The sequence below is a fragment of the Carassius carassius genome, chromosome 18 (genome assembly GCF_963082965.1).
Source record: "Carassius carassius chromosome 18, fCarCar2.1, whole genome shotgun sequence".
Classification (NCBI taxonomy): domain Eukaryota; kingdom Metazoa; phylum Chordata; class Actinopteri; order Cypriniformes; family Cyprinidae; genus Carassius; species Carassius carassius.
In genome coordinates this window covers 26,703,084-26,724,093 of record NC_081772.1, presented here as the reverse complement: position 1 = coordinate 26,724,093, position 21,010 = coordinate 26,703,084, and the positions used below count along the sequence as shown (strand labels likewise).

Here is a 21,010-nt window from a genome sequence, read left to right as displayed (position 1 = left end):
CATGTAGGCCTATATGTAACTGAAGTAGTGCAAAACAAGTACAGTAAGTGCATTCTGTCAACTTTTTAGTGCATGAAATTCACAATTTAAACTATGCAACTGGGATAAGTATTTTATAAAAAAAAAAAAAAAAAAACTTTTTTTTTTAGCTAAAAACACAAGCCTGTCAACTGTTTGCTTTTTTTTTTAAGAGAAGCTCTGTGGCAAAAAACTATGTTCCTACTGACTATAAAAACCCTCTTAGATGGGGAGCTAGTTGTTGAAGCACATAAATAAATATATATATAAATTAATACCAAAGACTTTTGCACTCTCTCTGTCTATATTATGAAAACTGGTAAATATAATGGTGAAATTCCCTACTAGTATTCCAAATGGCCATAGTCTATGTTTCTCTATTCAAACATCAGGTAAGTTTATTCAGCGATCACAATCGCAGACAAATCTGTTGAGATCTCATGACAGAACCAGAGGCGGATCTACGGAGTGGCAGCTTTACCACCCCTCTTGCCACCCCATTTATAAATCAGATAATATTTTTTAAGTATATTTTATGTTCATAGCCTACACGTTGAAGGCCAAGGAGACCCACACCAAACTCCTCTCAAATGGAAATCTCTGATTTAGAATCCCCTCCCCCTAACAGTCACAATGGTCTCACCCATCACCAGCACTGCAGTGACCTCCATGAAATTTCACCCATCAGTGGCAGTAGGGCATCCGTGCATCTGTCTGCAGTATGCAGTGTCTTGGAGAAGAGAGGTTGATATTCAGTTAGCAGTGAGTTTAGATGTAAGTTTGACACCAAGTCGAAAAAGTCCATAAGCAGAAAGTTAACCCTGCAACAACCACATTGTTACGTTATTTACATCCGCAATATGTCTCATCAAATTTTTATATGATTGTCAGGTCAGATAAGGGTCTACCGTTAGTCTAGCTCACTGATTACACAGAGAAAGGGTCCACCATTCACAAATTAAGACCCACACCATCCAAAAACCAAGCTACATCTCTGATTTGACTCCCACTCCGTTAAATGTAGTGAAGAGAACAAAACACATTCAATGAAAACCGTAGCATTTTAAATTATGGATAATGTCCATGGCCCCCCTCCTGAAACCTAATGCCACCCCAGGAAAAAAATCTCTAGATCCACCACTGGACAGAACACAGACCCCACTGAACGACGCTTTCATTAGATAACTAAAATCCAGCTTGTGTTTTCAAATCATCGTTGGTGGTGCTTCCGCAATGAGGTTTAAGCACGTGCACATGGTTTCCAGATTGCTTAAAATAGGCAAACACCGGGCAGAAAATGTATCCTTTTAACAGCGAAGCACTGATTCGGGGATTTAAACTCTTGTTTTCTGGCAACTGCTCTCATAAAAACGCTCCTACTAGTAGAGGCACGTAGAGCAGTCTGCAGTTACATGTTCCTTTTTTGCACTTTCGGCAACTTCTTTTGGTAAAGTATGCTTGAATTTGAAATATTTGATATTCCCGATATTTTCACATTTTACATAGTTGTCAAAATTATTCCAATATTATCGCTAATATTCGCTATATCGCACAGCCCTTCTCAGGAGTGGCTAAACAAGAGGAATACGACAAATTTAGACAAATTCTTTGGTGGCTCTTGATCGCAGCCTCAGTCCATTCCTTGTGAAGTTCTCTCAAATTCTTGAATCGATTTTGCTTGACAATCCTCATAAGGCTTTGCATGAGGCAAATTTATTTAATACACAGGTTTCACAATTTGAGTTAAATTACTGAAATAAATGAACTTTTCCACAACATTCTAATTTATTGAGATGCACCTGTATTTAAAGGTTTTTACACATCTGTATAAAACCGAAAACGATTCTGATGAGTCAGTTTGTAGAGAGTACTAAATTAGAAGTGCCTCAGATAATACAGATGGATAAAGACTCCTTGGAGGCCCCGTTAAATTTGGAGGAGCTCCATAAAGCACTAAAAAGCCTTCAGAAGGGCAAGTCAGCAGGCTTAGATGGCATCCCTCCTGAATTATAATTAGAAATATGGAATGTGCTAGGGACTCTCATGCTTGATTCATTTAATTTCGCTATTCAGCATGGTACATTTCATAGATACCAAAAAACATGTTTGATGTCACTGCTTCAAAAGGATCAAGATCCGTTAGATTGCTCTAACTACAGACCAGTATGACTTATCCCATACAATCTAAAAGTTTATGCTAAAACTCTTACCTCTCGCATGGAGAAAGTAATCCATAGTTTAATCAAAGAGGACCAAACTGGTTTTATTGATAATATGTCCGATAATATGTGACCAAATCTGGTTTAATGCCAGTTAACAATGTGAAGGTCAACTCTCCTATCCCCTCATTCATTCCTATTAAAGATTATTTCACCTGTTTGGGTTTTACCATAGATAAAGACAGAACCAATTTTAATAATATGTTATTCAAGACCAAGAGTGATACTCCAAGATGGAATAATCTTAAAGTTTTTCTCCGAGGTTAAATCTTAACTGTCAAAATATGTGTGTCTGTGGTGTCATTCATAGACATCCTGGCACCCAGTATGTTAATTCAGCAAGAGGTCTCTGAATATTTCTTAATCTAATGAATAATTGATTTGTTAAATCTAATGGAAAATGGTGTGTCTGATTGGTCCAAATACTAGTCATTGTTCTGATACTTCTATTGGTAAAGATTTTTCATTGTATGTAGATTTATGATGTGCAGATTATTTTCTTGCCCCTGACTCAAAAATGAAATGTCTCCCATGAAAATGGGGGTTCCAATTATGCATAAATCTGCAGGGCTCTGTGCGGATCTGATTCCGTGTGGGCCTGAATTAGTTGCCTTTGCAGATAATGCAGCCATAACTGAACTATGCACAAATTTAATTCTGTGTTTAACATCATACGTTAATATGTATCTTTATAGATGAGTACCCACGAGAGGGTTTGTATCACTGGCAGAAGCAGCCTGCAAATTATCCACAGCCCAACTATCCACTTTATCATCCCCTACCTGATGCAAGGTATTATTTCCATAACACATAACTTTTTATATATATATATATATATATGTATGTGTGTGTGTGTGTGTGTGTGTGTGTGTGTATTTACATTGTCATTTGTCATTTATCCAAAGCATCTTACAAATGAGGGCAATGGAAGCAATCAAAAACAACAAAAGAGCAATGATATATAAGTGCTATAACAAGTCTCAGTTAGCTTAAAAGCAGAACATGAAGCACAGGCTTTTAAGTAATATAATAAATAAAAAGAAAACATTGAATAGAAAAAGAATATAGCAAGCTAGTGTTATAGGTCTTTTTTATAATTTTATAATAAATGGATAGAATACATAAAGATTAGAAAGGTAGTTAGAATTTTTTTTTATATAAGAATTTAATTAGAATAGTGAATGCTAAAGTTAGAGGGTCAAATAAAGATAGAAGAGATGTGTTTTAAGCTGATTCTTAATCTGGCTAAGGACTCAGCTGCTCGGATTGAGTTGGACAGGTCATTCCACCAGGAGGGAACATTTTAATTTAACCCTCTGGAGTCTATTTTTGGGGCCTGGAGAAGTTTTGTCATGCCCTGACATTTGTGCTTTTTTCAGTTTCTTATAAATACCTAAATGGCTAAAGTCTAATCTCACTGTAATCAGCACATAATTGGCTATAATAATATGTGTGCAGCATGAATGTACATGATTGTGTTTTTGAGAAAAAAAATGTTATGCGTGGTTAGTGAAAAACTAAAAATGGTAAATCAATTGAATAAGGCCATAAAACACATAAAGAACAATGGTTCCCGGGATTTTTGAGAACTGGAGCTTGTAGCCTAGAATTTTTCTTTCTAAACTATGTGAAAATCCTCTTGTTTACTCAATTACAGAAAACAATATATTGATTTACATTTTCTAAGACACTTTTTGTTGGTAAAAGTTATATGCAAGTAGGCGTCAACTATCATGAATATCATTGTGATTTACACCTGAGAAGACAAAGGCCTGCATAATGAGCTGCATAATGAGCATTTCAGTCATCTGTGTCACTGAGAGGGAGGAGTTACAAGAAAGAATGTGAGGACAAAATAAATGTATATAATTTTATGTTTGTAGTTTATTTAGAATATATTTAAATATCCCACGACATAATTTAATATCCACTTGGGGGAGAAGTTAAACAGTTTATTAGGAACAATCAAAGCTGACTTTCAAACTGAATTTTTTGCATCATTACTCCAGTCACACAATCCTTCAGAAATCCTTTTAACAATCTGATTTTCTACAAAAAAACATTTATTGTTATTATTATCATCATTATCATTATTATTATTATTAATGTTGAAAAGAGCTGAGAATATTTTTTCAGGTTTATTAGGGGGGATAAATTGAAAGAACAGCATTGTTTATTACATTTGTTACAGTTTCATTTATTTGTTACATTTATATTATTTACATCAAGCTTTCAAATTGTATAATATTGTATATTGTTACTGAAACTTCATAATGTTTCACTTGATTATACATTTAGTCAGGAATTATAGTTTGGAAAAAGTCTTTGGAAAAAGTCTAACTAGTAAAATGTTTAGACGTTATGTGAAAACTAGTACAAGTATATAAATAAATAAAAAGAGACTTACTTATGTTTATGATCTAAAGCACTTAATCCTTTTTTCTGAGGAAATCCAAATCTCAAATCCTCAACCACATCACATCTTTTTGGGGTGAATTATGTCTTATTCCTCTCATCGCGAAGCAAACAGTAAAATAAAAATACTTGAAGAACAGTCTCGCTGCTTTTTCTTCTGTGTGGGCGTATTCAAGACGCGTGCTTCAGTTTGAATCTGAATAGCGTGGTCACATTAGATATAATGAAGGGAGACGTGAAAAATGGACATCGCGTTGTTTTCATATGGATTACTTCATCACAGAATATTTGTATATAATGTTTTCGGTGGCACTTGTTTAGTTTAAAAGCAGACATGTCAAGCTTTCTATAGATCTCTCTCTCATGTCTCTTCGTTGAGTATTCACGGAGTTACAGTTCATTTTAATGACGTGTTTGTAAATGAAGATCAGCGAAGACAAAGGCTGCAGACAGCACACCTTGTTTGTTATCTTTATTTTATAAGTGCACAAAGTTATGTTGTTATTATGTCTGTATTCAAAAAAAAGTAGACCCTTTACAGATTCGATTGATGTATTGCTCTTATCTGTACGATCAAAACTGAAAGTGTAATTTAAGTTATTTTCGGGGTTGAATTTTATGCGAGCAGCTATTGGTAGCAAGTGTAAACTGATAAACAATATATATATATATATATATATATATATATATATTTATATACCTTATTATTATTAAATTTTTTTTTGCAATTTGCCAACTACCAATCTTAAATTTATACTTTACATTTTAAATTAAAGCAGTCATAATGTATCTTGACAAAACTATTTTTTTTTTCTTAATGTACTATGAAAACACACTGTAGGCAGAAAACTTGGGACCTTTTGAAACTTCCTACCCAATCAAATTTAGGGCCCTATCATACACCCGGCGCAATGCAACGCAAGGCGCACCGCAAGTGTGTTTACTAGTTTCAGTCCGGCGCTGTTCGCATTTTCCCATCCAGCGCCATGTCATTTAATTAGCAAATGCATTTTTGCCCAGTTGTGCACCCATGGTCTAAAAAAGAGATGTGTTCATGTGCATTGCTGGCGCATTGCTTATTTAAGGAGCTGAAAATAGACTGCGCCATAGACCAGCTCAAACCTGGTCTAAAATCTAAAGTCAATGGTGCAATATTTTTTTGTTATTTGAAGAGTGCGTTGTTAGAAAATGCGCCTCTGGGCGGGTCCACAGTGCGTGTTGACTTTGCTTATTACACACAGGGATGCGCATCACAAAAAACATGACAAATATAAAAAACAAAAGGATTACAGTTTAAAAGAATATTATTGTGTAGGCAACGTAAATATAGAAATGTAATGATGGATAGTCATTGCATGTATTAGAATTAGGCTACCTATTTGCAGTTCAGCCTACTATTGTCATGATGAATAAAATTGGCTAATTAATTGAACAATCGTGCCAATACACACACCACGGGGCGGACTGGCCATCGGGAGCACCGGGACATTTCCCAGATGGCCTGACGGTCATTCTGGCCTGCCGGCTGCCAATGTTCAGTCGATCAGGCTGACGAGCAATTAGCCTTTCACCGAGCCCCGCCCCCCTTAGTTACTGTTGCTACTTCCGACAAACAAATGGTCAAACACGACCAGCGCGACAGATTGCCATGACGGGAAGAGGTATACCCGTGCATGTCAGTGACCTTTTTTGGAGCAACACCTCAGAGAAATCCTCCAGATCGAGGCAAAAGGGGTTACAGTATGCAGTGACAACTCCTCCAGACAATCTCTCGGGGTATTTAGTGTAGAGCTGAAGATCTTTGCCCGAACCCGACGGGACTGGGCTTAATTTATATCATTTTACACGGGCTCGGGCTTGCGCGGTAAATGAGCGGTCATGGGATGTGTTTCGATCAGCGCGAGAAAGATGCGAAAATAGATGCTGAGGAGTTGAAACGGAGGCTTGCCTCTGTCAATTACGTTTTGGTCGCACCAGCAACTAAAGCCAAGTCTGAGGTGTGGAAAAGTCTTGACCATGTTTATAATGAGAATAATGAGCCAGTGGGTTATAATGCTGGATGCACCATCAGTGAGCGCAGGAACGCGCTGAAGACATCTACAGTGGATTCAATCATTTTCCTCCACAAAAACATGTCTGCTTAGCCTAATCTCTGTGAGTAATGGCTTTTCAAATGATAACTAAATATTAATTGAGTCTTAAATGCATAGTGTAGACAGAGTAGGCTATATAGGCTAATGTTGGCATTATTCTTTTATTAAATTTCAGCTGCTGGCGAAGCAAATCCGGCAGAGCCTTTATCTTAATTTCATTATTGCCAAATACCCATCTTAATTTAAAATTTATCGTAATACTTTTTTTTTAAGAAAGACTTGTTTTTATTGGTGTGTTGGCCTATTTATATGCTAAATGAGCCTATACCTAGGGGTATTTAGAGTGCTGAGATGTTATGATGTTACAGAGGACTTACTTTATTTCTTTGTTCAAACTTCCAAGTGGTCTATTACGTTAGTCATGTATAAGTTATGTTAAAACCTGTATAAATGACTCATTCTTGACAAAAGGCAAAAGAGCTGCATGCGTGCGCACATTTGAATAATGTTGGGCTGTAAACGGGTTCGGGCTTTAAAAAAGCTGTCAATCAAAATGTACTTGTCGGGCTCGGGCCGAAATCTGTCGGTCCTGTCGGGCCTAACTTTTAAGGCCTGATTACAGCTCTATAATCTAGTGTCCGACTTACAAACGTCGTGGGCACACCGCTTCACCATCTTGCTTGGAGTCAAAGTTTGTCGTAACTGCCTCACATAGTAACGGTTGCTATGATGTGTGATTGGACAATGGCCGTTTTGGGGGAGGGGCCGGCGAAAGGCTAATAGGCTGGTATGCTACTGCGAATTAATTGACGGTCTTATGAATGTACGAATCAGGCGATCGCGGAGTCAAAATGACACCACCACATGACCAAACATCAGCGAAGCACTCCTTAATTGGCTATATCCAGAGGCAGGCTTTATCTTAGAAAATTGCGCAAAAAAAATGGAGAGTAAATGCAAAGGAGGAGCAGAGACAGAAAGGAGAAAAGCCCAGGCCACAGACGCAGCAAGTTGCTGCAAAATCCCAGCCATGTTCGCCAGTAAGGGAGCAGGTCGGTCAGAATTACATTTATATTTACTATGGTTCACTGAAAAATACGAACCGTTCAGTTCACCACATATGGTTCGGCACGCGCTGGGACCGCTGTTCAACTTAAATCTGACAAAGCATCTGTAATATGGTTTACTATAAATAACACGTAAAACAAACAGAGTTCAGATAATATATGTTTCTGTTGATGGATGCGCGTTCTGGATTCCCAGACATTACAACAACAGCGATGAAAGAAAACCTCTACAAATCATTCACTCTTGTTCAATGCTAATACGAACACTATCAGTGCATTCTCTTAAAGTGACAGTCTTTATATTAATCGAACAGCAACAGCAAAGAAATCACTCACTGCTCTTGATTAAAAAGCTTTTTTTACTTTATTAAAGAAGAATCTTTAATTTATAGTCCAAAATGCAATGCTGTTTTACATTTGATTACTTTAATTTCTGTACCTAAAAACTAATGCAAGAAAAAAAAACTGAAAGTCAGTTAATTTTAATTTGTATCTTTACTCTATTGTATTTATTTGTGCTGTTGCTTGTAGTTACAATATTCTTAATAATATGATAATATATATATGTATATATGTATGTGTATATTTATATATATATATATATATATATATATATATATATATATGTGTGTGTGTGTGTGTGTATATATGTATATATATATATATATATATATATATATATATATATATATATATATATATATATATATATATATATATATATATATATATATATAATATATACATACACATTACATATATATACATATACATTTTTCCATAAACATAGCACATGCAACGATACCGAAACCGTGACTCTAAAACCTAGATAATATATATATATATATTAGAGCTGCAACTAACGATTATTTTTTCTGTCGACTAATCTAAGGATTATTTTTTCGATTAGTCGACTACTCTAACAATTATTTTTATTACAATAAATAATTAATCTAATGTTCTTTTTTTGATTAGCTAATGAATCCTTTGGATAACTTTACAAAAAAATATAAGTACAACTTCTAATATAATATTTCAACCTTTATTCATTTTCAACCAATGTGGTTGAAGTTTTTACAGTATACAAAAATAAAGAGGCAAAGAAAATTATTTTACTATGGTAAATATGAGTTTACGATAGCGTTTATAATTAAACCACAGTAGCCACAAATCTACAGTTGTCTGAGACATCATGAAATGTTCTTTAGCATCACAAACCATAAAATGTAGTCAGGGTTCTGCTATGGTTTAGCATGGTTTCCAGAGATCTGGAGCTGATTCGGGGTAGCTCGGTGGTTTGTGACGGTTGTCTCGCGGCGCGCTGTCTTTTAAGGGGCCGTTCACATATTCACAAGTTCGTTATTTCCAATGTAGGCGCACGGTATGCACGCTCATAATGGTAGCGACACGGTCGCGACGCGCACACGAAAAGGCACACCAGAGGTGCAACTGCCCGAGCGCTTTGGAAAGAAGGAGAAAGCGGCGCGACTACACAGCGCCAACACAGAGTTACTTTATTTTTTATTTTATCCTTACTTCAACCGCTACGGGTGATCATACCAATAACTTGTAATCTTTACAAGAATATCAGAATCATGCCATGAGCAAGTCTGCGTTTATTAGACACGTAATAATATCACATCAGTTTGTGCTTTTAGAATCGCCGAATCTGCTGCGGTCGTTCCATCACATCTGCAGCAGAGACTTGAACCAGGAAGTTGGTCACCAGATCACACAGTAACCAGTTAAACCGTAACACCGGAGAGCGCCAGGATGTTTTCCTCTGATGTGCTCGTGCATCGCATTTGTGCTGCCGTGGTACACCATATCGGTTTTGCCGATATGGCGCTGCTGTGGAGAGAGGAACTTAAGTGAATGAGAAATATGAATCAGTGTTTTACCTGAACGAGAACGATTCGTTCACGGACGAACAATCACTAGTGCAATTTCATATAGCCTATATTAAATATTTGGAATATATATTTTCATATTTTATTAGGTTCTTTGATAAGGTTACAATACGAAGGTCTAAGTAGAAACGTATCTTCCGTGATGTCCCAGATGCGCGGGTCGCGGTGGTAAAATAAATGTTACTTTCTTTGCGGGCTGGGGCGGGCCAAATAATTTCATAAAAGCGGGACATCACTAGGCTGCATGTGCGAGCACAAGTGATACTGTGGCCACCAGTCCGCGACTGGTAGAAAAAGATGACGCTCATTAAAGCTCACTAGCTGAGTTTTCTCCTCTGAAAGAAAAGATTGCACAACTGACAGAATAAGTTACAATATCTGAGATATTGCTGCTAAATTTTTTTTTACTTGAATGCCATTGCTTAAATTGATATTGTTTATCTTTTGACATTAAATCTTCTGAGTTCAGAAACATTGTTTAATATAATCGCTGTTCATATTTTTATTCAAAGTTCAGAATCAAGATAAATTTATTACTCTTATGTTTCTTATGATAATGCTGCTAAATTTATTCTTTCTTTACCTTGAATGTCATTGCTCTAATTTATTTTTTATACTTTGATATTTCATATTTTGTTCAAATGTTTAATATATCTGCTGTTCATATGTTCATTTATGAGTGTGTTATATGATTAGAATGTTGTCTCGGTTTTAAAATAAAGCACAGCAATTATATTTGAGAGTGTATTTTCCCTTTTCAGGAAAAGTATCGAAAAAGTATCGAAATCACAATTCTTGACTAGGTATCGGTATCGAAACAATAATTTTGGTATTGTGACAACACTAATATATATATATACAAATGTATATAATGATAGATGTTTTAAAAGAGCATCTTAATGACAAACTAGCACACTGTTTTACATATGGGGATACAGTATTTTTTTAGTGCCAAAATTGACCAGAAATTGATTTTCCATTTCTAACCTACAATATGTAGCCTAGTGTACAATGCTTATTTATTTTGAAGGTGACGAAGGAAGCAACAGTAGCACTAGTGCTGCTAGTGCTCCTGCTGTTGAACAAGAGAGGGTGGACATTTCAGCTTTTGAGTCAGAGCAGGAACTTTCAAGTAAAGTGTAAGCTATTAGCAAAACTAAACATGCTGGCTATACTCTTAGAAAATATGTGCTTTTATGATTTATAAGGTCATGAATAGTAGGACTGTGATCATTGGGACATACGATTGATGGCTGCATAATCAATATAGATTATTAAAAAAGTGCTTATTTCATATTGCAGAGAAACTCAATGTGCAGAGTGAGAGAGAGGGGGATTAAGGGAAAGATGATAGAGACAGTGAATGCCTTGATACTTCTTGATACTTCATTAGATTATTTTGCCCGTCCACAGTCTAAGGATTTTGATTTATTTTTTAAGTATAACCCAATTCAAACAACTGAAAGAGGCAAAGAGTTTAGCAGTCTGGTGGACACATGAATTGGTTGGTGGTGACTGCAGCAACAGAGGTGGCCTGTTGATTGGGGGGCAATGGGGGGTCCTGGTCATTTCAAGGGGGATCTCATGAAAACCAACAAAAAATACAGTGGACATGGCTAATAACTGCATATTGCTGCATCAAAAATACATTTTGGTCCAAAAATAGCAAAAATTACGACTTTATTCAGCATTGTCTTCTCTTCCATGTCTGTTGTGTGAGATTTCAAAACACTGCAGTTTGTGTTCTCTGGTTCACGAATGAATCATTCGATGTAACCGGATCTTCTTGAACCAGTTCACCAAATCAAACTGAATTGTTTGAAATGGTTCGCATCTCCAATAAGCATTAATCCACAAATGACTTAAGTGGTTAACTTTTTTAACGTGGCTGACACTCCCTCTGAACAGGGCCGTGCAGAGACCTTTGGAGGGGCAAGTGCTCAAAGTATAAAAGGGGCACATGGAACAAGGCTTTAATTATCTCATTATATTGAGATGCATTCCTTGCTGATCCGCGTATCGATATGGATAATTATGTATTGATACAGCAGCAAATGCTTTGATGCAGTTTTGAAAAAGGAACAATAGAGAAGACAATTTTAAGTTTAAAATAATAATAGCTCTGGGATTAGAAACTGAAATGTCTTAAATTCTCCCAGCCTGATGGCTTTTTCTTCTCTGTTCTACAGAATAATTAAGAACAGCGGTTATAGTAAAAACTATAGAAAACACTTGTGCCTCTACATGTTCCTCTTTCTCACCAGCCTCTGTCTCCTGGCTTGCTGTTCCCTGCTCTCTTTCTGTCACTTGTGCATCTACATTTCCCTCTTTTTCTTCCTCTATCTCCATCTCCTCATTTGATCTATTACTTTCCACTCTCTGTCCATCTAGGAACAAGGCTCAATTTACTATTTCAGCATTAATCTATTATTTCAACCATCACTACTACTCTTGCACCTAATCAATAAGTCCACCTTAAATATTGATACAAAACATAAAAAAACTGATACACTGGAATATAGTGATTAATATTATTATTACTGTTGTAGTTGTCTAAAATTGAACACCTTTGCAATGTAAACAAATGACAGGCTACATTTGTTATTCATATCCTACACACTGCACTTTGATGCCAGGTATATTATGCATTTTTTATTGACATTGATATTTTTACATTTATTTCCAGAGAGATATTATTGAGTTTAATGACTAAAGTGGTGTTGCTGTTGTAAACACTGTTGCTATTGTAGAAAAAAAAATATTTGCGTCACATTTAAAATATATTTTAATTCATTTCTGAATTGTTTTTATTTTTATAATGATAATTCAGAGAATGAGAAAATCTGAATAAGTCTTATCAGTGTTGTGATAATTATTTTTAAGACACTCTACGTGTTAAAAAATAAATAAGTACTGTAATATAATAATAGTTTAGTCAAATAACATAAAAAAGACCAGCCCCCTCGATGCCTGTGAAACTTTTCTCCCTCAAACAGCATGCTAGTGTTACTTCTACACTACAGGCTACACACAGCAATATAAACAACATATCTGCATGTTCTCACATCACATCGTTCTTGTAAAATAATATTAAGTAAATAAACATCAAAATCACTTCGCTGAGAATGAAACACCACTTACCAGCTGCCACGGTGTTGAAAATATCCTCTAGCAATTAAAAAATGCGCGTGCGGAGTGAGGAATCGTCCCTGTCGGATGAGGTCATCGTCGTCAGGTGAAAGGTCATCATGTTGGTCATTTTATTTACGGCTAAATTATTATTAATAAATTGTACTAATATTATGAATGGGCGTGGGCAGGCATTCACAAAAGGGCACTTAAGGGGCAAAGGAGCAGATGCTCAAGTAAACCGGTTCTTTCGGACAATTCGATCAAATAAACCAGTTGGAAAAAAAACGGTTCACCGATTCTTTTGCGCTCCCGGTAATGTCATTGGTGATGACTGCCCTTCATTCTAGCCTTCGGTTTACCCGCGCTTATAACATTAGCACAGAATCAGTTCAGAATGAATCACCAAAAGAATCAGTTCGGTTCAGACGCTCTGTGTGTCGGTCTGCTTCACGCTGAATCACGCATGCACAGTATCATCAGCTCCTCGGTTCTCGAATCGGACACGTCTGATAGGTTCTCGATTCAGTGTACGAATAAATGTCGAAATTATTATTATTATTGTTCTGCGTTGTTTGAAGAGAAGTATTTTTTTAATCTTTATCCCGGATATATATTTTTTTTTTATCAGGAAGAGGGTGGGGGGTCAAATGGGGGGTCAAGGCGTTTTTTGCAGGGTCTTGAGACCCCCCAAGACCCCCCCCTGGCGTCGCCACTGGATGACACTCTGATTGGTTTATTGAATGTTACGCCTATTACTTTATAAGAGAATAGAGACAACCCATTCCAAAAATGCACCCCGGCGCACAGACCGTTTTTCCGTCGTTAAAATAGCAAAAGTGAATTTGGATATGGACAGACTGGCTAAACCGACCGTCTGCTAGCTCCCTCACGTCACAGAGGTCAGTTAATTCTCAGCACATAGAGACTCTTTCACCTAGATATCACACTATAGAGACTGTGTCTGTTCCCCGAACTAGAAAATACAAAAAACGTCCAAACCAAGTTAAGATTAACAATTTAATTGAGGTTCAACAAATAAAAAACAGAAGCAATATGGATAAACCAATGATAAAGCTTGGCTTATTGAATATCAGATCCCTTTCTACGAAAACACTTTTTGTAAATAATATGATCACTGATCATAATATAGATGTACTCTGTTTGACAGAAACCTGGCTAAAACCTGATGATTACATTATTTTAAATGAGTCCACCCCCCAAGATTACTGTTATAAACATGAGCCACGTCTAAAAAGCAAAGGTGGAGGTGTTGCTTCAATTTATAACAACGTTTTCAGGATTTCTCAGAGGGCAGGCTACAAGTATAACTCGTTTGAAGTAATGGTACTTCATATAACATTATCCAAAGAAACAAATGTTAATGATAAATCCCCTGTTATGTTTGTACTGGCTACTGTATACAGGCCACCAGGGCACCATACAGACTTTATTAAAGAGTTTGGTGATTTTACATCCGAGTTAGTTCTGGCTGCAGATAAAGTTTTAATAGTTGGTGATTTTAATATCCATGTTGATAATGAAAACGATGCATTGGGATCAGCATTTATAGACATTCTGAACTCTATTGGTGTTAGACAACACGTTTCAGGACCTACTCATTGTCGAAATCATACTCTAGATTTAATACTGTCACATGGAATTGATGTTGATGGTGTTGAAATTATTCAGCCAAGTGATGATATCTCAGATCATTATTTAGTTCTTTGCAAAATTCATATAGCCAAAATTGTAAATTCTACTTCTTGTTACAAGTATGGAAGAACCATCACTTCTAAAACAAAAGACTGCTTTTTAAGTTATCTTCCTGATGTATCCAAATTCCTTAGCATATCCAAAACCTCAGAACAACTTGATGATGTAACAGAAACTATGGACTCTCTCTTTTCTAGCACTTTAAATATTGTTGCTCCTTTACGCTTAAGGAAGGTTAAGGAAAACAGTTTGACACCATGGTATAATGAGCATACTCGCACCCTAAAGAGAGCAGCCCGAAAAATGGAGCGCAGCTGGAGGAAAACAAAACTAGAGGTATTTCGTATTGCTTGGCGGGAAAGTAACATATCCTACAGAAAAGCATTAAAAACTGCTAGATCCGATTACTTTTCTTCTCTTTTAGAAGAAAACAAACATAACCCCAGGTATTTATTCAATACAGTGGCTAAATTAACGAAAAATAAAGCCTCAACAAGTGTTGACATTTCCCAACACCACAGCAGTAATGAGTTTATGAACTACTTTACTTCTAAAATCGATACTATTAGAGATAAAATTGCAACCATTCAGCCGTCAGCTACAGTATCACATCAGACAGTGCACTATAGACCCCCTGAGGAACAGTTCCACTCATTCTCTACCATAGGAGAGGAAGAATTGTATAAACTTGTTAAATCATCTAAACCAACAACATGTATGTTAGACCCTATACCATCTAAGCTCCTGAAAGAGGTGCTTCCAGAAGTCATAGATCCTCTTCTGACTATTATTAATTCCTCATTGTCATTAGGACATGTCCCCAAAACCTTCAAACTGGCTGTTATTAAGCCTCTCATCAAAAAACCACAACTTGACCCCAAAGAACTAGTTAATTATAGACCAATCTCGAATCTCCCTTTTTCTGTCCAAGATACTAGAAAAGGTGGTATCCACACAATTATATTCCTTCTTAGAGAAAAATGGTATATGTGAGGATTTCCAGTCAGGATTTAGACCGTATCATAGTACTGAGACTGCTCTTCTTAGTTACAAATGATCTGCTCTTATCATCTGATCGTGGGTGTATCTCTCTATTAATTTTATTGGATCTTAGTGCTGCGTTTGACACAATTGACCACAACATTCTTTTGCATAGACTTGAATACTTTGTTGGCATCAGTGGAAGTGCATTAGCATGGTTTAAATCGTACTTATATGACCGCCATCAGTTCGTAGCAGTGAATGAAGATGTATCCTATCGATCACAAGTGCAGTATGGAGTACCTCAAGGCTCAGTACTAGGGCCGCTACTCTTCACGCTTTATATGTTACCCTTGGGAGATATCATCAGGAAACATGGTGTTAGCTTTCACTGTTATGCTGATGATACTCAGCTCTAGGTTCACTGACTCCTGCCTGCGGGTGTCGCTGTTGGACAGTGTTTTCTCTACTTCCTGTTGGCCTTCTGTAGCAAATTGTAGCTCCGTGTAGCTGTTTTTATTTTATTTTTTTCTCTAGAATCTTTATCTTACTATCACTCTCTGTTTTTTAAAGTGGTAAAATATAACTTAATTCACACCATATTTCTGATATTATCGATCAATCTTATCAGATTAACTTTGATCGTTCACTTTTATTTTATTTCCGTGAGTGCAGTACACCTGCAAAGCGTTAGCACTCGTTAGCTTGTCATTAGCGTCTTCATTCGAACCTATCGCTGTTTTCTTTTCTCCTCTCCCTCGCTCCAGTTTTTCACAAGTTCATCAAACAACCGCAGTAAGAATTTTCATCAAGCACGGTGAGAAATGGCTTCTCCTATCATTGTTTCTTGCACCTCTTGCCACATGTACAGTTTATCTATCTCTGTCGCTGATGAGGGATTCACATGTGATAAATGCAGGGAAATAGTTAGGCTGACAGAGAAGATTTCAGAATTAGAGACACGCATCCAAACTTTAATTGAGGATAGTAAAAATGTTAGGGCTCTAGATACGGCTTTGGATGCGTCTAGCTCAGGGATTCCTGTACATTGTTCGGTTCCGGAAACAGAGCCCCAGCAGCAGGGCAACTGGGTGACGGTGAGGCAGCGTAGTCGTGGGTCAAAACACCGCTCTTCTGTTCCGATCAAAACATTAAACAGGTTCTCCCCACTCAGTGATGCACCCACTGAGAAACCTGATGAAAGTGCTCTAGTTATTGGTGATTCTATTGTACGGAACGTGAATATAGAGACACCAGCCACCATAGTCAAATGTTTACCGGGAGCCAGAGCGCCTGACATCTTGGCAAATTTAAAAGTGCTGGCTAATGCTAAACGTAAATACAGTAAGATTGTTATTCATGCCGGCGCTAATGATGTTCGACTTCGCCAGTCGGAGATCACTAAAAATAACATTAAAGAGGTGTGTGAACTTGCAAGCACGATGTCAGACACTGTAATATGCTCTGGTCCCCTCCCTGCTTACCGTGGTGATGAGATGCATAGCAGATTGTCATCACTCAATGGCTGGATGTCTAAGTGGTGCCCACAGAATAACATAGGTTTCATAGACAATTGGACGAGCTTTTGGGGCAGACCTGACCTGTTTAAAAGAGATGGTCTTCATCCCTCCTGGGGTGGCGCCACTCTTCTCTCTAGAAATATGGCAAATAGTCTTAGTGTTTATACTTGACTAACTGGGGCCCAGGTCAGGAAGCAGACAGACTGGCTAAACCGACCGTCTGCTAGCTGCCTCCCGTCACAGAGGTCAGTTAATTCTCAGCACATAGAGACTTTTTCACCTAGATATCACACTATAGAGACTGTCTCTGTTCCCCGAACTAGAAAATACAAAAAACGTCCAAACCAAGTTAAGATTAACAATTTAATTGAGGTTCAACAAATAAAAAACAGAAGCAATATGGATAAACAAATGATAAAGCTTGGCTTATTGAATATCAGATCCCTTTCTACGAAAACACTTTTTGTAAATAATATGATCACTGATCATAATATAGATGTACTCTGTTTGACAGAAACCTGGCTAAAACCTGATGATTACATTATTTTAAATAAGTCCACCCCCCAAGATTACTGTTATAAACATGAGCCGCGTCTAAAAGGCAAAGATGGAGGTGTTGCTTCAATTTATAACAACGTTTTCAGGATTTCTCAGAGGGCAGGCTTCAAGTATAACTCGTTTGAAGTAATGGTGCTTCATATAACATTATCCAGAGAAAGAAATGTTAATGATAAATCCCCTGTTATGTTTGTACTGGCTACTGTATACAGGCCACCAGGGCACCATACAGACTTTATTAAAGAGTTTGGTTATTTTACATCCGAGTTAGTTCTGGCTGCAGATAAAGTTTTAATAGTTGGTGATTTTAATATCCATGTTGATAATGAAAACGATGCATTGGGATCAGCATTTATAGACATTCTGAACTCTATTGGTGTTAGACAACACGTTTCAGGACCTACTCATTGTCGAAATCATACTCTAGATTTAATACTGTCACATGGAATTGATGTTGATGGTGTTGAAATTATTCAGCCAAGTGATGATATCTCAGATCATTATTTAGTTCTTTGCAAAATTCATATAGCCAAAATTGTAAATTCTACTTCTTGTTACAAGTATGGAAGAACCATCACTTCTAACACAAAAGACTGCTTTTTAAGTTATCTTCCTGATGTATCCAAATTCCTTAGCATATCCAAAACCTCAGAACAACTTGATGATGTAACAGAAACTATGGACTCTCTCTTTTCTATTATTCTATTTTCTACTATTATTAATTCCTCATTGTCATTAGGACATGTCCCCAAAACCTTCAAACTGGCTGTTATTAAGCCTCTCATCAAAAAACCACAACTTGACCCCAAAGAACTAGTTAATTATAGACCAATCTCGAATCTCCCTTTTCTGTCCAAGATACTAGAAAAGGTGGTATCCACACAATTATATTCCTTCTTAGAGAAAAATGGTATATGTGAGGATTTCCAGTCAGGATTTAGACCGTATCATAGTACTGAGACTGCTCTTCTTAGAGTTACAAATGATCTGCTCTTATCATCTGATCGTGGGTGTATCTCTCTATTAGTTTTATTGGATCTTAGTGCTGCGTTTGACACAATTGACCACAACATTCTTTTGCATAGACTTGAATACTTTGTTGGCATCAGTGGAAGTGCATTAGCATGGTTTAAATCGTACTTATATGACCGCCATCAGTTCGTAGCAGTGAATGAAGATGTATCCTATCGATCACAAGTGCAGTATGGAGTACCTCAAGGCTCAGTACTAGGGCCGCTACTCTTCACGCTTTATATGTTACCCTTGGGAGATATCATCAGGAAACATGGTGTTAGCTTTCACTGTTATGCTGATGATACTCAGCTCTATATTTCTTCGCAGCCCGGTGAAACACACCAATTTGAAAAACGAATGGATTGCATAGTCGATATAAAAAACTGGATGACGAGTAATTTCTTACTGCTAAATTCTGAAAAAACAGAGGTGTTAATTATAGGACCTAAAAACTCTGCTTGTAATAACCTAGAACACTGTCTAAGACTTGATGGTTGCTCTGTCAATTCTTCGTCATCAGTTAGGAACCTAGGTGTGCTACTTGATCGCAATCTTTCCTTAGAAAGCCACGTTTCTAGCATTTGTAAAACTGCATTTTTCCATCTCAAAAATATATCTAAAATACGGCCTATGCTCTCAATGTCAAATGCAGAAATGTTAATCCATGCATTTATGACCTCAAGGTTAGATTATTGTAATGCTTTATTGGGTGGTTGTTCTGCACGCTTAGTAAACAAACTACAGCTAGTCGAAAATGCAGCAGCAAGAGTTCTTACTAGAACCAGGAAGTATGACCATATTAGCCCGGTCCTGTCAACACTGCACTGGCTCCCTATCAAGCATTGCATAGATTTTAAAATATTGCTTATTACTTATAAAGCCCTGAATGGTTTAGCACCTCAGTATTTGAATGAGCTCCTTTTACATTATAATCCTCTACGTCCGCTACGTTCTCAAAACTCAGGCAATTTGATAATACCTAGAATATCAAAATCAACTGCAGGCGGCAGATCCTTTTCCTATTTGGCGCCCAAACTCTGGAATAACCTACCTAACATTGTTCGGGAGGCAGACACACTCTTGCAGTTTAAATCTAGATTAAAGACCCATCTCTTTAACCTGGCATACACATAACATACTAATATGCTTTTATTTTCCAAATCCGTTAAAGGATTTTTAGGCTGCATTAATTAGGTAAACCGGAACCGGAAACACTTCCCATAACAACCTATGTACTTGCTACATCATTAGAAGAATGGCATCTACGCTAATATTTGTCTGTTTCTCTCTTGTTCCGAGGTCACCGTGGCCACCAGATCCAGTCTGTGTCCAGATCAGAGGGTCACTGCAGTCACCCGGATCCAGTATGTATCCAGACCAGATGGTGGATCAGCACCTAGAAAGGACCTCTACATCCCTGAAAGACAGCGGAGACCAGGACAGCTAGAGCCCCAGATACAGATCCCCTGTAAAGACCTTGTCTCAGAGGAGCACCAGGACAAGACCACAGGAAACAGATGATTCTTCTGCACAATCTGACTTTGCTGCAGCCTGGAATTGAACTACTGGTTTCGTCTGGTCAGAGGAGAACTGGCCCCCCAACTGAGCCTGGTTTCTCCCAAGGTTTTTTTCTCCATTCTGTCACCGATGGAGTTTCGGTTCCTTGCCGCTGTCGCCTCTGGCTTGCTTAGTTGGGGACACTTCATCTACAGCGATATCGTTGACTTGATTGCAAATAAATGCACAGACACTATTTAACTGAACAGAGATGACATAACTGAATCCAATGATGAACTGCCTTTAACTATAATTTTTGCATTATTGACACTGTTTTCCTAATGAATGTTGTTCAGTTGCTTTGACGCAATGTATTTTGTTTAAAGCGCTATATAAATAAAGGTGACATTGACATTGACATACGTCTGAGTGCACCAGCGCCGTGCGCTTTACACTTTGCATTTAGATCGTTAAAATAGGGCCCAATAACTTGTCATAATAATAATACAGCTGAAAAAACAACTTGGAAAGTTACAATATTTGATGTCAGACAGATGCGATTTAAAAAGACAATTCAAAATCACAGATGTTACCAATTTGACTCATTTGAATGACACTATCGGCTGAAAACAAAACTATGAACTAAACTGAGCTGGATAATGAAAGTCTTGTCATTATCATCTTCTGCAGAGTTGCCTTGTTTAATAATTGATTAACTTTTCAACAATGACAGTTATTAAACTGAACTGAATTAACATTAAACTAAATTGGGCTAAATAATGAAACTATTGCCTTCTGTAGAGCTGCTTTCCAGTTAAAAACCATTTCGTAATTGATACATTTTTTTCAAACATAAATTATTTTCCTGTTTAT

At 37.1% G+C, this 21,010-nt stretch overlaps 1 protein-coding gene across 3 annotated transcripts in view; it reads left to right on the top strand.

Annotated features, from left to right (window-relative positions):
• Positions 1-21,010, top strand: part of traf3ip2a (TRAF3 interacting protein 2a) — a 65,802-nt gene that overhangs the window by 20,062 nt on the left and 24,730 nt on the right. For all 3 annotated transcript variants that reach the window (XM_059499125.1, XM_059499124.1, XM_059499123.1), the window contains one exon: positions 2,933-3,029. In XM_059499125.1, coding sequence (XP_059355108.1) covers positions 2,933-3,029 — 97 coding nt within the window. The remainder of the gene's footprint in view (positions 1-2,932; positions 3,030-21,010) is intronic.